Source organism: Fusarium graminearum, chromosome 2, assembly GCF_000240135.3.
Source record: "Fusarium graminearum PH-1 chromosome 2, whole genome shotgun sequence".
NCBI classification, from domain to species: domain Eukaryota; kingdom Fungi; phylum Ascomycota; class Sordariomycetes; order Hypocreales; family Nectriaceae; genus Fusarium; species Fusarium graminearum.
The window spans coordinates 6,283,868-6,303,158 of NC_026475.1; the positions used below are offsets into that span (position 1 = coordinate 6,283,868).

The window sequence follows — 19,291 nt, forward strand, 5'->3', positions numbered from 1 at the left end:
CTTGTTGCCTGTTGTGACTCGATTGAGCGAGCTGGGATCTGCAGTAATCTCCGCTATCCTTCAGGCGGTCAAAGCTACATCGTGCCAAGTGAACAGTGCTGTACTCACCTATGCAAGGATAATACGGGCCCGAGCAGGAACGTCAGCAAATGAGGCCGACGAAGTACTTGGAGGTCAGCATGGTCAGCGCAGTTGCCGTGAGGTTGAACATGACAGCCCTTGTTTCTTCAGCTGAGAAGAAAAAGTCCCCGAAGTGCCGACTGGGATTATTATCGCATCCCTCTCCCGCGTGTCTCAGACTCGGGTGCTACATTGGTCCTGTATTCTGTACCCTCCACAATGCTACAAGTTTGTGCCATATCACATGGTTGTACAAGGAAATGAGATACTGGCCATGCTGCAACCAAGTTTTGAACTCTTGGGTTTGAACCGTATCATCAAGTAAGATTATCAGTGCAGCCATAATATCAGCACTATTGACAATTGCATGCTGACCGAATATTCATGGGCTCATTTTCTTTTCAGCTACGGTATGCCCGCCAGGCCTTGCAGGAGCTGAATTGTGCTTCCAGGTTGACAAATTAATTCAGGGACTAAGAATGTGGGTGGTTGGTTGATCTGGCTTGGCACATTCACCCGCAACATGTGAGACATGACCACCTTTACCAACCTCCTGCGTTACCGTATCTTATGTGCCAAATCTTTTGCGCACCGCGGTCCCTGGGGCAACTCGGGTAAAATCACCAAGTTCTGAACCTAGCACGAAGAGAGGTGACATGTGTAGATCCAAAGATGGTACTCTGTACAGAGTATCCAAAACGAAATCAGCAAAAAAGAAAAAAAGAACATTTGATGAGACTGGGACTCGAACCCAGGAGGATTGCTCCACCAGGAAATTGGTGTTAAGGTTAACCTTAACCTGGCGCCATAACCAACTCGGCCATCTCACCGATTTGCTTGCTGACAAAGCACATATCAGTCACTATATCGTCTGCTACAACATCACCAGCTTCAAGGTTCAGAGACTGATTTTATTGACTACCAATGGCAGTGAAATCGAGTCTCGATTCACCTTGGCCGTACCTGTTTCCCAGAACAGTGGAAATCCTAGAGGCCTTGTCTACAACAAGCCCTTCCGATGCTCTTCTCCGAACTCCCTCCTCACTCTCATTTATCCTTCTCCACGAGGTTCTTGAACAAGACCTGCATTCCAGCCCAAATCTCCTCACCTGATGCGATGATGTTTTTGGGCGGAAGAACGAATCCATCGCCCCTCAATCGCGCTGGGCGAAGCTCAATGCCCCAAGCAAGTTCGGCTTCAGCAACATCGTAAACCCAATCGCTACTACCACCCGAGGTTTGGTAGATAGTCTGACAAGTAGGGCCGTAGTCGAAATATGTTCCCTCATAGTCTTCAATCGCGCTCGCAACCTCCCCCGCGAGCTCCATCTGGTAGTCTATGTTGGTCGCGTTCTGATCGCAAGTGTAGCCGTAGGGCAAGAGGATGAGCTGGCTGTAAGAGTGCCAGTCGATGTAGGAGCTGATCCCCGTCTTCTGCGAAATCGCCATGGTGTGGTTTGTCAAAGCCTTGATCTCGGGAGTGTCTCCAGGCTTGACACCCCGGTATGTTTCTTCGCAAGGATCTGTGGAAGAGCCACCGGGGATATCCCACTTGTAGGGCCAGTTTCGGTTCATATCAGTACCCACGCACTTCTTGTAGGGAGTCGACTGGCGGTTTTTACGCCACAAGCGATCAGACTTGGTGGTGTAGACAAATCCTAAACAGCAAAGTTAGTGTATGCTTGAAAGTTTCCGAAGCTATTTGAACTCACCGTCAGGATTGACGATTGGCAGAATGTAAAAGTCGTGGGTATCAATGATAGATAGGGAAAGCTTGTTCTTGTCATGATAACCTTGAACGAGCTTCCATGCCAGGTACTCGACTGTCTTTGAGAAGTGTCAGAAACCATCATCACCGCGATGGACAAAATAGTTACTCACCATGCTGCTGATCCACTCGCGAGCATGCACGTTTCCATGCCAGATGATGGCAGGCTTCTTGCCCTTTCCGGACTTGCCCCAGAGATGAATGCCCTGAACATCTCTACCCTCGACGCTTTTACCAGTAGAGAAGACTTCGGAGTTCTTGGAGAAGGAGCTTTGGAGATCCTTCAAGAATTGGGTGTGCTGCTCGAAGCTGTGGTAGGACTTGAAGTAGGATTTGTCGGGCTGGGCGAGCTTGACACGGTCATGAGTGCGCGCAGCTATGAACGATTAGTCTGTCGTCAATTGTAGTGAAGAATATCTTACCGGTCAAATCTTCGAAGTTTCCCTCCTTGGCAAATTCTTCAGCCATGTCTTCGATGAAGAGAGTGGACTTCAAGGCAAGGCCTTCAAAGTTGTGGACGCTTGTTGGATGGACTGCCACTTCAATTGTGTCCTGGTGCTCGCCGAGGGGAATATGATGGATCCCGCTGAGAAGCTTCGTGACATCGTCCTGAGACAGGTCGGAGGCTTCAATCGAATACCCTTTCCACTTGTTGTAGGTCACCTTGCTGAAGGCGAAAGGCAGCAAGGCTGCGATGATGATGATGCTGAAGCGCATGTTGAAAGACTAGTAGAGAGTTCAAAGAGTGATGTGAAGGTGGATGGTTGGAAGAGAAGTTGAGGCAAAGTTGGATGCAAGAGGACTGATTTATATAGCCTCTCACAGGCGCCAAGGACCAGAGAAGTCAAGGTGAGCGGAATTGCCAAGGTACGTCCAGTGAATCACTGATGTTGTATTTAACCTAAGTTTATGATGGTGCAAACGCCTGCATACCTTCCACGTGAATATCATATCAATAAACGAGAACAACCGACGGGGCCGTTTCTCCACGAAAAACCATATCGTGAGTCACGGCGGGAAAGAGGAGCAACCCCTCCCTATTGCTGTTCTTGATGAAATTCTTGAAGATATTCAACAGCTGCACTGTGCTGAGACATGCACAAGGTAGTGAAACAGGACTTGATGACAACAAAATGCCCCACCAGGAGGATTCAATGCTTCGAGGCGAGGCGATTAAGTTAACTCGGAACCTCCAGCCGCTCAAAGTCTTCTCACGTTACACCAGGTCTCCTAAGCGCTCTCACCCTTTTCCCAAGTCTTCTGAACAAGGGCAGCCATCCGATCCCAAATTCGTCTTGGCAATTCATGACCCACGTCCTCCCATAGCACATACTCGACATCACCAGGTATGGCTTGAACAAGCGCCTGGCCGTGAATTTCCCCAAATGTCTGGTCTTTTCCAGCCTGTACGACCGTAGTCGGGCATTTGACCTGTTTGAGCATATCTACTCCTGGCCAGCCGTCTTTCTCGTGTGATGCAGAACCATGATTCGGCCCCTTGCTAAATAGCGTGCCATGCTTGTACTCCCGCTCCACTGTTCGTGTAACCTGCTTCTCAACCTCCTTCCTTTCTGCTTCATCGGGCTGGGTAGTGAGAGCGTCGTACATCTTCATTCCGGATTGGATAGCAGTCTCTTTTAAGTTTGGAAACCCTGCCAGCATGGGTTGGAAGCCAAGGTCAAGTCCACCCTTGATGGGTAACTCAGGACTGACACCTGGAGATGTGTACATAAGCGTGAGGCTCTTGACTTGTTGATGCCTCCGTGCAGAGAGTGTATAGGCTACAGGGCCCCCTTTGCTAACACCGACGAGGTGGAAGCCTTTGCCTGGGTCAGTGAGATTTAGATGGTCAGCAAGTAATTCCACGTCCTCCGCCATATCCCCAATCGAGTATCCTGCCGGGACTGGAAACTCCTGTGAGAGACCAGTGTCTCGTGGATCATAGCGAATAATAAAGTATTTCCTGCCATCGTCACCAAATTGTAACCTCTCAATCAGAGGCTCAGCCCAGAACAGCATTGAGCCTGCATTTCCTAGCGAACAAGTCAGAACGCAAAGTACTCACCAGAGAAGAAGGCTCTTATTCTTACCTGGAATAAGAATGACAGCAGGATCTGAAGGATCGCCGAAAGTCTGGTAGCATATGCGTACTCGATTGGGGAGTCTGACAAAGAGCTCGGAAGAGGCGTTCATCTTGGGGTTATTTTTAGCAAGCAAACAAGGTTGGTATTGCCAATAAGTCTAGCGAGGTTGACAAAAGGAAACCCTTTCGAATCAGATTTACGTTTTTGCGGTGAGTAACAGGTGCAGCGGAGTTGATGTCAGCGCTAAATGGCTCGGAGAAAGATTCTTGCACCAATATCTCGCATCATGCGATCCAATTAGACGTGATAGCAGTTCATTGGTTATGATAAGATGGTCTACCCTTACTCGGGCTGTGATACTTTATCAATTTTGGGACTTCGTTATCGCGTTTTACTCTCTGCTGCGAGGTTAGATTTACAATTAACCATTGATGCCCGGTATCATGGAAAACCACACCGAGTAACCTCACTCGAAGGCTCACTTAGCGGGTGAATTCAGTTATAATTAACTATATGCTGAGGCAATCTACAGTTGCTATATAAATTCAAGACGTCTCAGTTGAGATATGTTAGAAACGGTATCTGATATTTTCGAGCAGACAGAGTTGTGTCCTAGCATCCAGCAGATTTGACTCACTATCTCACGAACCTTTATCTGGATAGAACTAGTCAAGTTTGGACCTTCCAACTTTTGGTGGTAGGATGCACTCTGGAGGTAGTGTGGTAAGTCCATTTCTAGCATAGTAGGCTATTGTGTGTCAGTCAAATGGAGGAAATATTGGGTGATATAAGTCAAATGTTCTGGTTGGATTTTAGCCTATTCCCACTGCCTGACATCAGCTTACAGTAAAGCACCAAAAGTCTCCGAATCTGAAGAGAGCTGGTAGTAAGACTGGTCAATATAAGTCAGATGTTCTGGTTTGGGATTTCGGCGTTACTCCCAAAGCCCGACATCAGCTTACAATGAGGTATCAAAAGTATGCGATTGTCTAGAGAATTTACATGAATCGCTACAAGATGCTTGGCAGCTGAACGACATACCTGATGACCTATAATATTCCTTTTTGTACAGGATTGCCCCGCTTTGCATTGCTTTTCTTGAACTTGCTTCGCTGTCATCGCCGCCGTTCGCCTCATTCTTGTAAGCCCTCATGAGGATCTATATAACTGACTAATTTCCATGAATTTGATGATTTCCAAACTTGTCCCATATCTGCTACATCATTTTTATACATAATGTCTTCCCCCTACCAACCAAAGCAGGTGACTCAGTATGAGGCCTCACACTTGATCGAGCTGATGGGCAACGTCAGCGAGACCATCATTGATTACTCTCTTAACCTACTTCCTCCATTTAAATCCACCGATCTTATCCACGACAATGCGTGCGGTGCTGGAGTCGTGTCCCAGGCTATCATGGCAAAGATTCCACCATCTGCCGAAGGACTTTGCATTCAGGCAACCGATATCAACCCCCAATTTGTGACGGGCTGCGAACAGATGGCCAAACTGAACAGATGGCCATTGGATGCACATGTGATGGATGCCCGTGTGAGTTTCAACCCGATCATGCTGAAGAATGCTGTGCTAATCATGGACCAGGATCTCGACTTCTCGACCAACCACTTCTCTCACTCTTTCAACAACTTTGCTTTCCACTCCATGGACGTCGCCAGACATGGTTTGAAGGAAGTACACAGAACCCTTAAGCCGGGGGGCATGGCCATGGTATCCACGTGGAACGAAATGCCACACACAGATGCCCTTAAGCATGCTAATCGCCGAACACGTGGAGAGAATGCCCCTCTCCCGATGCTACTCCAAGACATGTCATTTGAGGAGGAACATATGAGGAAGGCATTGCAAGATGCTGGGTTTGATCCTGAAAAGACAAAGATATACCACAAGGATGCATCTGTCACCATTCCCGACCTAAGGCGTTGGGCACAGTTAGCATGGAGCTACTTGGGCGTTCTACCGACTGGCTGGCTTCATGAGGACGAAGAAAAGTGGGAGGAGGCCCTTGATGATATTGTTGAACAGCTTGTCAATAGTGACGGGATCTCCAAGAATGATAGGGGCGAGACTGTGATGCGATTTGCGGGATGTGTTGCCATCGCTGCCAAAGAAGGTTGAAACAGGGGTGGTTTCCGGTTGATACGGTTGTCCAAGAAGTGCCTTGTGTTGAATCAGTAGTTACGAAGTTGACCGCAGGCATCGTCGCTTGGGATAGTCAGATATCATAGACTCCCTACTGGGTAGTAGAAAATTTGACCCCTAAGTCTTAGGATACAGAAATAAATAGCCTAAAGAGTATAGTCTAAGCGGCATAGGATATCCTAATAATTTCATTCCTTATGCTTTTAGCGGACATTTTTTCTGGAACCCTGAGGACTCCGTCGGACTTTAGCAGTCTGCTTAAGGATATATGATCTATTTATTTGACAAGCTTCATACTAGTGAATGAGTATCGCATGTGATCCCTGCATAATTAATCCATGTGTTTAGTAGTGAAGGGTAACGCCACTGTCCAACAGGTACTGAGACCCAATCCCTGTGACAAACACGTGCCTGTTATGGACAACGCTGTTGGCGTCGTCGAGGCAATTTGGAGCAAATTAGGTTCAAAAAGGCTCTAGAAGAATTGGATATGTTGTAAGGTAGTTGAAACCTTGACCGCCGTGGTCAACTGTGTTTGGGGCTAATTGAAGATGTGATACCAGCGATGGTATTTTTGCTTGTGGATGACATATTTATGCACCGTGAAAAATAAAAACAATAAACCCAGTAGTGATGGTGCTGGAAATGAACTCAAGTATAGTGGTCTCAGTGCTGACGAGACAAAAAGAATTAATCATGCCTCGACACCGGATTGAACGATGGACCTTCGCATTACGAGTGCGACGCTCTACCACTGAGCTATAGAGGCTGCTGATGACGTAGATCTTCTTTTTGGTGTATATATCCTAAGACTCTCGCAAGCTCCGAAACCAACGTTACATCGGCTTCTTCCCTGCATCTCTTCAGCCGGTGAAACCCTTTACGGGAGGAGCTCGTGTGCCCGGTGTATTTCCATCGGAAAGCAGTAAGGGATTCGTACTCTGCAATTAACAGCGCAACATCTTTAGACGTTAACCCCTGGACATGTCGGGCAAACTCGCTTCTCCAACCGTTTGATTAACCGACAGATATAAACTCTCATCTTAATTTCTGGGAACCATCATCTCTGTACCGGTACATTGGACAAGAAATGCCAGCTGATAGCAGTGAGGACCAACCACCTTACACATCCGTCGTAGCGTAGACTCTGACAGGCTGCAGAATTACATGGCGGCGTAATTACCGGCAATTTTGAGCCGAGTAGCAAGCCACACGGCGCCCAACGCGGTAATAAATCAACGCTTCATGGGAGGGAATCCCATGTGCATCGTCAAAAGTCAATTGACGGACCCGCCGAGTATACCTACTCGGCACTCGGTCACTGCGACGGCCAACATTTGATACCTACGCCTACGGTACTTACCCTTACCTCGTGTACGTAATGATTCGCAGAGCTTGTCTTACGAGCTGCTGAAAAAGGACTTGGGACTTGGGACAGTGGAGCTATTGTTGGTTACATCCTGACCCTTTGGCAAGCTTATCTCCTCCCATTACCTCACAGACATGTTCCTCCCGCGTTAACCAGAAATCCTGTGACACCGTGCCATTTCCTCCTCTGCTACCCGAGGCATCACTAGGTAATTCCCTGGACCGCGCAACGTGACCCTGGTTTGCTCCTGCGCTTTGTATAACTGTAACTGGGCCTGCACATTTTCTTCCCATCCTTACACACGACATCCCGACCACTTCTCTTGTTAACCGAGTGTCTGTGCACATACTCACGATGTTAGGCTTTGGCAAGAAATCCGATAGCAACGCTTCGGATGAAGCTCGCCACAATGATGAGTCATACGTGCCGGAAGATGATATCCCCCAGCGACCTTGGATTGAAACTGCTCTCCCCGTGTTTGCCTGTGGTGCCGGTCTTTTCTCAGACGGTTACATCAACAACGTGAGACCTGATAAATCCCTCTTGCTTTTGTGTTTCCTAACGTGACCAGGTGATTGGTTCTGTCAACACAACACTTAGAAGGCAATATGGCGATGTCTATGTCAAATCCAATGCTTTCAAATACGTCTCCGATATTGCCTTTGCAGGCACCGTTGTTGGCCAGCTAGTCTTTGGCTTCCTTGCTGATCATTGGTCGCGAACCAACACTCTCATGGTTTCCACGGTCATTCTTATCATCTTCACTGCTTTGGCAGCTGGATCGTACTGGCACGGGGAACCCGTGGGGATGTTCAACATGCTCACCGCATGGCGATTCTTTGTCGGTATTGGAATCGGAGGTAGGCTCAATTGTCCCAATTGTGAAAAAGAAATGTGCGCTGACTGTCCCAGGCGAATACCCAGCAGGCAGCGTCGGATGCGCCGAGTCCAGTGGTCAAATGAAGAAAGGCACCAGAAACAGGTGGTTCATTCTTTTCACAAACTCGATGATCGACTTTGGCTTTGTCATTGGTGCCTTTGTTCCTTGTTAGTCTTCTAATATCTTCCACCAAGCTCTCACTGACACCTCACAGATGTTGTTGCCGCCGCAGCCCACAACGCCAATTTTGGCACCATTTGGCGAACAAGTCTTGGTATCGGGGTTGTATTTCCCCTTGTGTTGTTCGTCCTCCGACTGAGGCTTAAGGAGCCTGAGGAATTCGCAAAGCAGTCCATGAGGCGCCAAACACCATACTGGTTGGTCTTGAAATATTACTGGTTCAGACTCTTGTAGGTCAGTCTTGTCTGGTTCCTCTACAACGTAAGCCTCCCCTATGCCCCTGTGCTATCCGCTGGCTTACATATATAGTTCTCTTCATACGCCTTTGGTATTTACTCTTCTTCGATCCTTTCCGGCATCTATGGCGACGATGCGCCCCTCACAACCGTCTTCGGCTGGAACACTGTCGTCAACATGTTCTATCTCCCAGGAACCTTGATTGGAGCTTTTGTCAGCGACTGGATTGGTCCTCGATACACCTTAATCCTCGGAGTAACACTCCAGGCCATCGTCGGATTCATCATGGCTGGCGTTTACGACAAGATTTCGAGCCAGGTCGCTGCATTCGCAGTCGTGTTTGGCATTTTCCAAGCCCTTGGTGAACTAGGCCCAGGAAACAACATTGGTCTTTTAGCAGCAAAGACGTGCGCCACTGGAGTGCGAGGCCGTTACTACGGCATTGCAGCTGCAGTCGGTAAGATTGGTGCTTTTGTTGGAACATACGTGTTTCCGTACATCCAGGCTGCTGGAGGAAACGAAACTCAAAGCGCACAGTATCCCTTCTGGGTGTCGTCCAGTCTTTGCATTCTCTCAGCACTTATCGTCTTCTTCTGCATCCCGCACATCGGCCAGGATACCATTACTCTTGAAGACCAAAAGTTCCGCGAATATTTGCAAACACAGGGCTGGGACACAGCTCAGCTGGGTATCGATACGGCTGGTATCGAAGGCACGGCAGTCAGTGACTCCAAAACTGATGAAAAGTGAAATGACATCAACTGGAACTTATGATAGCCTTCCTACATCTTATGGCACAGGGGGTTAGTGAGAAATGCTTTGATCGCTAGATCTACCTATGATTGTGCATTTTAAATCCATAAGGATAGCCCCAAATACAACAGTGGTCGTAAATATGATAAGCACATGATGAGGCGATGAAGATTTTACAAGAATTGGAAGATGTCCTGCCACACAAGGACATAACATATCATGAATGTTTAAGTATCATCTGTTCATTTTATTATGTTATGTGATTATAACAACACGCTGTTCCGTGTCATGTTCTCCTGGAAGACTAATCTAATGCGAAAAAAGAAGCAATACCTCGTTACACGTTATGCCAAGACTGTGACTTGCCCACGATTGCTTCTCTTATTCCTCCTTGCCACCACAAAAAAAACACCACGCTACTTATGACGAACTTCCGAGATAAGTAACGATATGTACGTAAACTAGAAAGTTGCCACGACGAATCAACAGTGAACTATGCCACCGGTCTCTTGTCGTTTATGTATTTGATATAAGGACAAAGCCTCTGCAGATGCCGAACAAAGACTGCCTGCTCGGGCATTCCTGCTCGGCAAAACGGGCATTCGTACATAGTCTGGTAGTTAAGGAAACTGCAAGGTTTGAGATCGTTGCCGCTCCTTCCAGTTTGCTCAATCAGCGCTTCAACAACGTGTCGAGGGAGGTAATCATGAAGGGTACTAGAATGCTGGGCCGGATTAGGTCGTTGGACTGGAACCTGGTATGCAGGCGCGTGAGATCTTGGTGTTGAGTTTGAGGTTTGGGGATTCCCTCTGTAAGAGTATGATTGGCTAGATTGGCGGGAGTGTCTGCGAGGATGGCCCATAGTATCATTGCGCGTCTGGGCGGGTGGAGAATGGCTCCGATGTGTTTGTGAAGCAGGAATGTAATTGCTTCCTCGGGGTTGTAATGGAGGCAAGGGCCCGTTTGAAGAGCTCTGAGATATGGGTCTAGGAGGTTCTATCGGTTGCCCTGGACGGGAAGAGGTGTGGGTTGGCTCCGGGGCTTGCATGCCTTGAACAGTCATAGGAGGAGGAGCAGTTGCTCCTAAAATATGAGGTGATGCCAATGCAGGCAGTGGTGGCGTCACCAAGCCAGGTTGGGAGCCACTAACAGTAGACTGTCGTGGCGATGTCATCGCCGGGGGTCCTGACTGGGAGTAGCTCACACTGTTGTATCGAGGAAGTTGAGCAGCTGGCAATTGAGGCGATGAGGTCGAAAGTGGTTGGTGCACACGTCCATGGGTGGAAAGCATCGACTGGTGCATGACAATTGGAGCCTGTCGCGGCGAGGGCATCGCTGGCAGTGTACGTTGCCCGTACATAGCAGAACTAGGTCGTGAAATCTCCCTGGTGGCCAATTGAGGTGATGCGTTCACAGTTGAAGATTGTCCTTGAACGAAGGATCCTGGCCGGGATGGACCCCCTAGAACCATGCGAGGCGAGAGGGCTGTATCTAGCGGTGCCCCATGAACAGTAGATACTGGCTGTGCAAATCTCATCGCGTACTGTCGAGGTGATGTTGGGGTCCTACTATCTTGCACGGCTGAGCTGGGACGAGAGATCTCCATGGCCTGCAACCGTGGTGAAGCACTCACTTGCAACATTGGTGGGCCCTGAGCAAGAGTACTTGGCGGTGGCAGGCTTGTAGTTGTGTATGGGGTGGAGACTGTTGTGTTTGGCCTAGGCTGGACGTAGGTCGCAGTTTGAGCCCTCTGGAGTTCCATGGCGGGCTGCTGTGGTGAAGGCTGAGTACGAAAGTTTTGAGTGTTGGATACAGGTCTTGGTAACTCGCCCGCTAGTTGATACGGTGATGGCAGTGGCTGGTGAGGAGGTACTGTATAGCCTTGAGATAAGGAGCTTGATCGAGAGATGCTCGCATTAGATAGTCTTGGTGATGGCATGACTTGCGGCGCAGAAGGTTTATGATAAGGGACTAGAGGGTGTTGCATGACGGGCTGTCGCGGTGATGGCATCGCTTCTTGGAACGCATGACTATTACCCATGGTAGGAGTCCTGAAAGTAGCCGATGAATCCTGTTGGCCGAGCGAATTTGAGGAGGCATCTGGACTGGGATGATCTCCAGAAGGTGGTAGTGGAGCGTTATGACGTGGTAGTTGGCCAGATTCTTCAGACTCTGCGAGCACCCGCAAGATATCTCGTGCTGATTGCTGCGTTGCAGATGGCAATTGCGAAGGAGAAAAGGCTCGCGTTTCACGAATAGGTTGAGGATCGGCGATAGCTGGTTGGTAAGAAGATTGGTCAACGGATGTTTGGTATTGATCAGAGGTTGGTAGTGATTGTGAAGAGTCCATCTCGGGAAGCGGCGCCGTGTCCGAATATTGAGGTACACTGTTTTCCTGTATGGAGACGTTCGTTGACTGTTGTGAAGGAGCTGTCGCCTGTGTCTCAAAAGGCATGGAGTTAGATGGGGATCCCCCTGCATGAGACTGTGGTGGTGACGCGACCACCTGTTGTAGCCAATTAGTTGGCCTCTCTGGAGGGTTCTGGTCAGTTTCGGGACCACGGAGTGGCATTTGTACTGGCGTGGCCCCCGATGTTGTACGGGTGTCGGGTTGAGACATGACTGGGCTTTCTCGCATCGCAGTTTCATTTGCCTGCGGTCGCAAGTCGAGTCCCCTGGATAATGAGCGAGGTTGTGAGGATGTTATCTGATATATAGATGGAGGGTCCCGGCTATGGAACTCCTCGTTGGAGCCCCCTGCGGTAGGGGTAGGCTGGCCCGTTTCGGCATCGCGATGTTGCTGGGAAATATCGCTGTTTCTCGTTGACGGTCTAGAAGACACGGACATCCTTCGACCCATCCCATCATTAGAATGATGTCGCGTAGCGTTACGAGTAGCTGACAACTGACGTATGACAGACGCTGGTGTACCTGTTTCGTCATATGACGGTTGTCGCAAATTGCTGCTCTTGGACGCAGGTCGCGAGTGTAAAGATGCCGGTGCACCCATTTGAGCATACGGAGACGGCTGTGAGCGTTCTTCACTCGCCTGAGGAGAAGACACAGAGTTTTGTTGACCCATATCAGTATCTTCAGCGCGTGGTTGAAGAGTATCAGGATTAGAGTGGTTCATATGAGGCGAGCTCCTGGGAGTACTCAATTGGCGATCCTCCGACATGATGGCGTTGAAAAGGTCGTTAAAAGACGATTATCGTCGGATGAGGTTGGGCTGGTCTGGTAGCTTTCCACATGCTGCTGCGTCGCGGGCTCAGTCTGTGACATGTGTAGTTCGAGATTTTCGCCCTCTGCTAGCAAGCTGTCGAGATCGATGTCCTGTCCTGGCGCTGGGGTTGAGGCCTGTTCATTTATCGCAGCTGGTTTCTGTACCAAGATCGGCTGAGTCGTAGAGTCAATCTCAGAAGAAACCCCTTCAATGATGGCCCTATCAGGTGACGGGCCATTGATTATTCTTCGTATATCGTCATCCATCCAACGATTCTGATCAGGCCGTTGTCTTGAAGTTGGCTGCGGCTTCTCATTAGGATGGGCTTGATCTGACTGCTGCGATGCATCGTCGTGCTCGGATTCGGCGACGGATTGTCTGTCAGTTCCAGGTATATTGGCCGGCTGTGTCTCCTCGATAATGTCATTCTGAATCTCCGTGGTTGTCCCAATTTTGCCTTGGCTGGGCTCCCTTGTCGTTGGATTATTGTCAGATGGCTCTGTCATATGAATGTCCGTCTGTGCCTCATCATTCCCATTGTGCAACACTTCTGCCGTCGTCGCCACTTCTGCTGTCGTCGCCACTTCTGGCTCCTCTAGAGTATCGTCGACTGACTGTGTGTGCTCTTGTTCAGATTCGGTCGTATCTTCAATTGTAATCAGGTCCATCTCTCCATCAGACTGGGTTGGCGGTTCTGACGTTTGTATAGTTTGGTCGGGGTCTGGGTCTTTTGGCACTCTCTCCTGTTGTACAGAGAGTTCTGGGACCTCAGATTGCGGAGGTTCGTCCATATCTTGATCGGCATCCACCATTTCCTGGTCACTCCCGTCCAACTGCTCAAGTATCATAGCATCGTCGTTCTCAAAATCGGGTGTTGCTTCCTTTTGGCCGAGCTCCGCTACGGTTTCTGGATCATTAATAGTGTCGGGCGTAGCGATATTAGATTCCGGAACTGCTTGGTTGTCGGTTGAAGACTCGGCCAAGGGCGAAGAGCCCCTAAATTCGTACATGTCTGAATTTTCATCGCAGTCGGAGTCTCTGGATCCGGCATTTTGTGATGGCTCGTGGTTGTCGATGGATTCTGGTGTCTCGGCCTCGGTTATTGGTGCTTTGCTCTTCCGCTTCTTTCGCTCCCTCTGCTCTTTTAAAAATCTGACAGCCTTTGCTCTGTGCTCGATGTAAGCTGACTTTTCATCATCCCAAGGCCGAATGTTGTCGAGCTGGATCCAGGCCTGATGGCATTTTTCAGGAAATTGAAAGCCTTCGAAAAAGATGAATGGATAATATCGTTCTGATGCTTTTGGGCCGCCGTCCTCGAAGTCCTTGGCCCATGAGAGCGATTTGCTTGAGGTGTCGTACTGATAACATGCGGGCATAGTTTTGAAAATAGCCAACTGTTCGAGCGGCTTGTGGATGCCAACGGCTTCGAGATTCTGGTGAGGCATCAGTAGGCCAGCGAACCACTGTTGTGTCTCAAACCACCAAATGATGTAGACGTTGCCGGGGACCAAATCGAGTGGGACATCCTCATCATTCTGGGTCTTTCGCCGATTAGATCGCGTCGTGTTTCGGCTGCTGTTTGATTTCAGTTTCAGTGTTGGACGCTCTGGACAATTCCTCTTGGCCTGTGGTGACTTTGGCAGATTTGAACTATCTGTAACTTTGATAGCGTCTTTGGCGAGCGCGTTAGTGCCATCTTGCAGAGCCTTTTCAGCAACGGCGTTGTTCTGCTCAAGCTTGGTATCATCACATTCTATAACCTCTACGCCGAAATGCTTTATGACAGTGTCATGGCCGGTTGCGGTAATGCCGTGATCCTCGCGCAAATGTTTCTTAGAGTTCAAGAACGGGTTGTCGTCAAAGCTAATGTCATGCTGGTCACATTGTAAGATGTAGAATTTAGCGTGTCTGCGGACGATGATGTGCTTCTTGACAGCCCTCTGGTGCTGGTAGACCGCGTCGTAGTGTATTGATTTTCGCGTACTCTCTAAGCGGGCCTTTTTGTGGCTGTTTGTGAGAATATCAGTCTTCCTCCTCTTGGTAGTGGGCTAAAAACAAGAGCAAAGTCAGCATGGCGAGATTGGCAAAGATTGGGACCACGTCAGCATTTCGAACCTCAAAAACACCATGGCGATTGGCAGTAAAGGTTGCGCCTCCTTGCCTGTATCTGCGCGACAAGGAATTCGGAATCCGCGGTAATGAATCAGTTGAGATGGCATCTGCGTCTGGACTCGATGTGAGATCAATAACCTCATCATCGGGGTCGGCGCTCATGATGGCGATCCTGTGGCAGTAATTTTTAAGAGCGCCGAAGGGCTGAAATGGGATCTCGAGATGAGTGTGTTAATGAGAGAATTTGCTGGGCAGTTGACATGGCGCGTGTACGCCACTTGACTGACTATCCCTGCACGTGGCTTGTTGGTGGGCTTGGTAATCGCCTTTGCTTTTGTTTCTGGGGCTGGCTGTATCAATAGGATGAGACGATGAAGACGACAGTTGTTTTGGACAGAAGCGACAATGATGCAAGAGTGAGACTTTGTGTTTTTCGCGCGATTCTTTCGCTCTTTCTTCCTCTCCCTCTCTCTCTCTTAGGCTGTGAATGACGGTGTTATCCTCGGGCGCTGGTGGGTTACGCTGGCTCCGCTCGCATGCATTTAGCTCCTACTGGATGCGATCGAAGAGGTCGAGGCCACCAGCTATGACTGTACTGTACTCAAACTAGGTAGGCAGATGAAATAGTAGACAAGCTAAAGATAATTATTACTGCAACTCGTGGTCAGACTTGAAGATGATGAAAAAGAAAAGAAAAGAAAAAAACAACCATGTTAGGTTTCACACGGAATGACGGAAAGAAGGTGTGACAAGTCGAACGGCAGAGAATAAAAAGGAAAGACTCTTGCCGTGGACGGGACAAAAGGAAATGAAATAAAATACCTACCAAGGTACAGGGTTGGTTGGTAGTATAATCAACAGATAAAACTAGAAGAGAAAAAAAAAGACATTTATTACCGTTAAAAAAAAATAAACAAGATGAAGAAAAAGGATGGAAACGAAGCGACGGGTTAGTTAGATTCTGGGATTAGGATTAGCATTAGCATTAGGATTAGCATTAGCATCAGCCTAACAAGCCTACAGATCTGACGGCAGCAAACAAAAAGCAGCGGTATGGCACAGCACACACACACACACACACACACACAGTACAGTATAGGGCGGCATACGGCATACCAGGGGAGGGGACAGAGTAGTAATTAATTAATCACACATACATACCTAGAAAAGGTTAAATTTCTTCGGCAGGGAGAGAGAAAGGGCTAGAGTAAAAGCAAAGAGAAACTAAAAAAAAAAGGCTAATGAAAGAAGTGCAACCAACCGAAAAAGAATAAAATGTTACACATTAGCTACCCTCCCTACTCTCTAGCAGTATTAGCTGATGACCCCGCACGGATTGGACTGTGACTGTGACTGAGACATGCTTTCTCTCTCACTCTCTCTCTCTGTTGGTTGTCTCCTTTCTGTCATTGATTTGGGCTTGGGGGTTGTTGGCTTGGCTTGGCTCAAGTTTCCGATCAACAAGGCATGGACTGTAAAATGTGGATACTGCTTTTTTCCAATAGTCATTTCATTAGGTGCCCAGACTTTTGCCTGCCCTGGTCTGATCTGTTCTACTGTCCTCACCTCTCTCTCTCTCTCTTTCTGTCGCCCACAAACAAAGTTCCTTGGTCTCTCTCTCACACCCCCCTAGTTCAGTTTCAGCTCCCACCAAAAATGTATCTATGCACCAAAATGTCACCCGTAGCTCCTTTTTGTCAATTGGTCCACGATCGCCATTCTCTCATGTCGTTGTGACCTGGGGCCAGACAGGCTAACAGGCCTCGCATTCCCCTGTCAAACTATGCATGACGATCCACTTTGGTGATAACAATCTCAGCGGGTGGTGGGGGCTTATTCGTCTAGATAGTTGCTTCTCTGCTAATCCCACGGTTTGGCGTCTGCCTTTTCCACCTACCTGATCACTCGCCTGAATACTCCGATACCTAGGGTAGGCACAGAGTATCCGTACCTATAGCAGCTGGCCATCATAACAACGTCTTTTTTAACCCTACCATCTCTCAAACTATTCATTTCAATCACACTAATCCTACAATCGTCCTTGTCTCTTGTGCAAACACCTCTTCCTCCTCATGCCTTTTTACCAACCCCCATCCAACCCGCTCAAAACATTCCGTTTCAGTCTCTGACCTCCCCAACACCAACCACTCATGTTCCTTTTCTCCCCGTCTCCCAATAGAATATGTACCAAGTCTCAGCACCCAGCAACGAATCTTGATTCGATGAGACACAGACTCCGACTTGTGTTTTCCCGTCGGATCTTGCCTCTTTAGTAAACGTCTGAGCTCTTCCCTGCCATGCTCCATGGGTCTTCTGCAGACTGACACTTCTGATCCACCCTCTGTCGCCGTTGTTGAAAGGATAGTATCTGGGCGAAAGGATAAACGCGCGTTTCCAATACGTACGACGAACCAACCATGCGAGTCTTGTCGCTCGACGTGCCCCGTAGCTATGGGACCCTGCAAGACAAGCTTGCTTCTAGTGACTCTTCCAAGCGGCGCATCAGGCCCAGTTTCCGAAGTGACTTCAATAACCTTTGTAGCTTTTTCATACGGCCATTTTCCGTTCCGAAAACACATGTAATCTATTTCGCCCGCAATCGAGGCCCAGCTGAAGCTCGGCGCAATGTAACACGAGCTGGCTGCGGGCGCCCGTGTTGGCTCAGCTCTATGCCACAGAAGATCAAGCTCAATATTGCCAGCCCATAGTCCAGCGATATACTCTGACTCTACCTTCTTTTGCACCATGGCTGCTATGGCAGATATCGCTGGGAGTCTGTCTTCAGATTGCGTGAGTTTTCTCTTGGAGTAGTTTTCAACAATTTTGTGCCAAAAGTTGAATGCTTCATCGCGTCGGGAAATCTGACTCAGTGGTGTGCGACCAAACTCGCGTTGATGATTCAACCTCGAACCGCACTCGCAGAATATCTGCTCTTTGCATGTCCAGACCATCTCCATTGAAGATATTGAAAGGAATCGTGTCGAAAGAACCTTCTCCTGCAGAGTCCAGCCTCGCTGAGTGAGAGGCTCTATGAGTGGCTGCTCATCATTGCCGGAATCTTGCCACAGCCAGTGGGCGCCGGTCGCCTGCATGAGCCTCGCTTTGACTGAGACCTGCTCTTTGCCACTAGCGTCCGACAGAATCGCGGTGAAAGCTTCCCTTTCGCGGTGTGATATCTCTGGTGGCGGACGGAGCTGTGGTTTTAAGAAGTGATTGGTCACAGATGACGAAGATGCAGCAGCAATGGTGACATAGGCGTTTGTATACGTGTCAGCCATCTTGGAGCATTCTCTTTCCCAGTCCTTCTGTGAGTCTTGGATTATGCATAACGCGTCTATCCAGATGTACCTCACATCAAGCCGTTTGGTCAGTGCTATTGCGTCCCTGTAGGCCGCGGGTAACTTTTCAAGAGCGATCCCAGATTTCATATCCTCCAGGTTCCCGGTTATGGTCTTTATAGAAGGATCGTTGCCCCAACAATAACTTAGTGCTGTGTACTTCGCGTTTTCAACATTTTGTGTTTCGATCAGACGCACGTGAGTATCATCACCAGTTCCGATATCCAAAAGACGCGATGGTAAACTGAGATCGTCTTGTTTGCAATGGGTGTGATGCTCCTGACACAGCCTTAGACAAGCGTTGATAAAAACAAGCCCTTGCCTTGATAAGTTGTCAGTGCAAATATCTGGCATAGGCTTAATGGTCTTCCATGATCGTCTTTGAGCTTTTTTTTATGTTAGGCAGATACTAAATATCAGTTGAGACCACATACCTTTGTCGGTATAGAACTGGAGAAATCTTTGTGGTAGCCCGGGGCTGCTGAGAGATATCTCTGGGTTTCCCTGGCCGATTGGAAGTCGGAGTCTCAGTCGAACACTTCTATTATTGCTTTGACCTAGCAGGTTAAAGTCTTTAGGTGCATCGAGACCGGAAGGAGACGCTTCCGCGGGTATCAGATTATGGTATCTATTTCGCGCATTAGATGTTTGATCTACGGTTTAAGGCGCACGGATGCATCTTGACGGCATGACTTACTCGAGAGCTCTGATCATAACAGTGCAGCTTTCACAACCGCCAGCCGCGGCTGCCCTGAGTTGTGCAGCATTGCGAAGTATCGATAGTACGAATTCGCTTTGATCAAGTTTAACGTCAGCACTATCAGAATCAACAAGAGTAGCGTTTAGGTCGAAACAGCATGAGCAAATAGCTTCTGAATGTTCTGCAGGCTGATCGGCTTCCAACTCGCCACTAGCATTATTCTCTTGATTGTACATGATGGCTGCATGAAGTTACGTTTTTGCGCGTCGAGGATTCCGCATTATGTGCTTACGTTCAACACGTGATACTGGTACTGATTTAATCGCTGAAATAAATATTAGATCACTCTTAGTGTATATATGGCCTA

The 19,291-nt window shown here is 48.5% G+C and overlaps 6 protein-coding genes and 2 non-coding genes across 8 annotated transcripts; 2 read left to right on the forward strand and 6 right to left on the reverse strand.

The window, feature by feature from the left end:
• Nucleotides 1–850: 850 nt before the first annotated feature.
• On the reverse strand, nucleotides 851–950 carry FGSG_20588. Its single transcript has one exon. It is a non-coding gene; the product is annotated as a tRNA-Leu (tRNA).
• A 217-nt stretch (nucleotides 951–1,167) lies between these two features.
• On the reverse strand, nucleotides 1,168–2,605 carry FGSG_03673 (uncharacterized protein; the record flags this gene model as incomplete). Its single annotated transcript, XM_011323721.1, has 4 exons — nucleotides 1,168–1,778; nucleotides 1,833–1,947; nucleotides 2,002–2,264; nucleotides 2,311–2,605. The coding sequence occupies 4 exons, from the start codon at nucleotides 2,603–2,605 to the stop codon at nucleotides 1,168–1,170; spliced, it is 1,284 nt and encodes a 427-aa protein (XP_011322023.1).
• Nucleotides 2,606–3,118: 513 nt separating this feature from the next.
• FGSG_03672 (uncharacterized protein) lies at nucleotides 3,119–4,081 on the reverse strand (the record flags this gene model as incomplete). The annotated part of the gene is made up of 2 exons (XM_011323722.1): nucleotides 3,119–3,912; nucleotides 3,979–4,081. The coding sequence occupies 2 exons, from the start codon at nucleotides 4,079–4,081 to the stop codon at nucleotides 3,119–3,121; spliced, it is 897 nt and encodes a 298-aa protein (XP_011322024.1).
• Nucleotides 4,082–5,208: 1,127 nt separating this feature from the next.
• Nucleotides 5,209–6,108, forward strand: FGSG_03671 (uncharacterized protein; the record flags this gene model as incomplete). The annotated part of the gene is made up of 1 exon (XM_011323723.1): nucleotides 5,209–6,108. One exon carries the CDS (start codon nucleotides 5,209–5,211, stop codon nucleotides 6,106–6,108), a length of 900 nt encoding a protein of 299 aa, XP_011322025.1.
• Nucleotides 6,109–6,829: 721 nt separating this feature from the next.
• Nucleotides 6,830–6,901, reverse strand: FGSG_20589. Its single transcript has one exon. It is a non-coding gene; the product is annotated as a tRNA-Thr (tRNA).
• Nucleotides 6,902–7,851: 950 nt separating this feature from the next.
• Nucleotides 7,852–9,689, forward strand: FGSG_12396 (uncharacterized protein). Its single transcript, XM_011323724.1, has 5 exons — nucleotides 7,852–8,023; nucleotides 8,073–8,361; nucleotides 8,414–8,548; nucleotides 8,596–8,822; nucleotides 8,871–9,689. The coding sequence occupies exons 1-4, from the start codon at nucleotides 7,856–7,858 to the stop codon at nucleotides 8,793–8,795; spliced, it is 792 nt and encodes a 263-aa protein (XP_011322026.1). The 5' UTR covers nucleotides 7,852–7,855; the 3' UTR covers nucleotides 8,796–8,822; nucleotides 8,871–9,689.
• A 3,946-nt stretch (nucleotides 9,690–13,635) lies between these two features.
• Nucleotides 13,636–14,903, reverse strand: FGSG_03670 (uncharacterized protein; the record flags this gene model as incomplete). Its single annotated transcript, XM_011323725.1, has 3 exons — nucleotides 13,636–13,672; nucleotides 13,783–14,781; nucleotides 14,890–14,903. 3 exons carry the CDS (start codon nucleotides 14,901–14,903, stop codon nucleotides 13,636–13,638), a joined length of 1,050 nt encoding a protein of 349 aa, XP_011322027.1.
• Nucleotides 14,904–16,904: 2,001 nt separating this feature from the next.
• On the reverse strand, nucleotides 16,905–19,160 carry FGSG_03669 (uncharacterized protein; the record flags this gene model as incomplete). Its single annotated transcript, XM_011323726.1, has 3 exons — nucleotides 16,905–18,610; nucleotides 18,659–18,852; nucleotides 18,922–19,160. The coding sequence occupies 3 exons, from the start codon at nucleotides 19,158–19,160 to the stop codon at nucleotides 16,905–16,907; spliced, it is 2,139 nt and encodes a 712-aa protein (XP_011322028.1).
• Nucleotides 19,161–19,291: the final 131 nt, after the last annotated feature.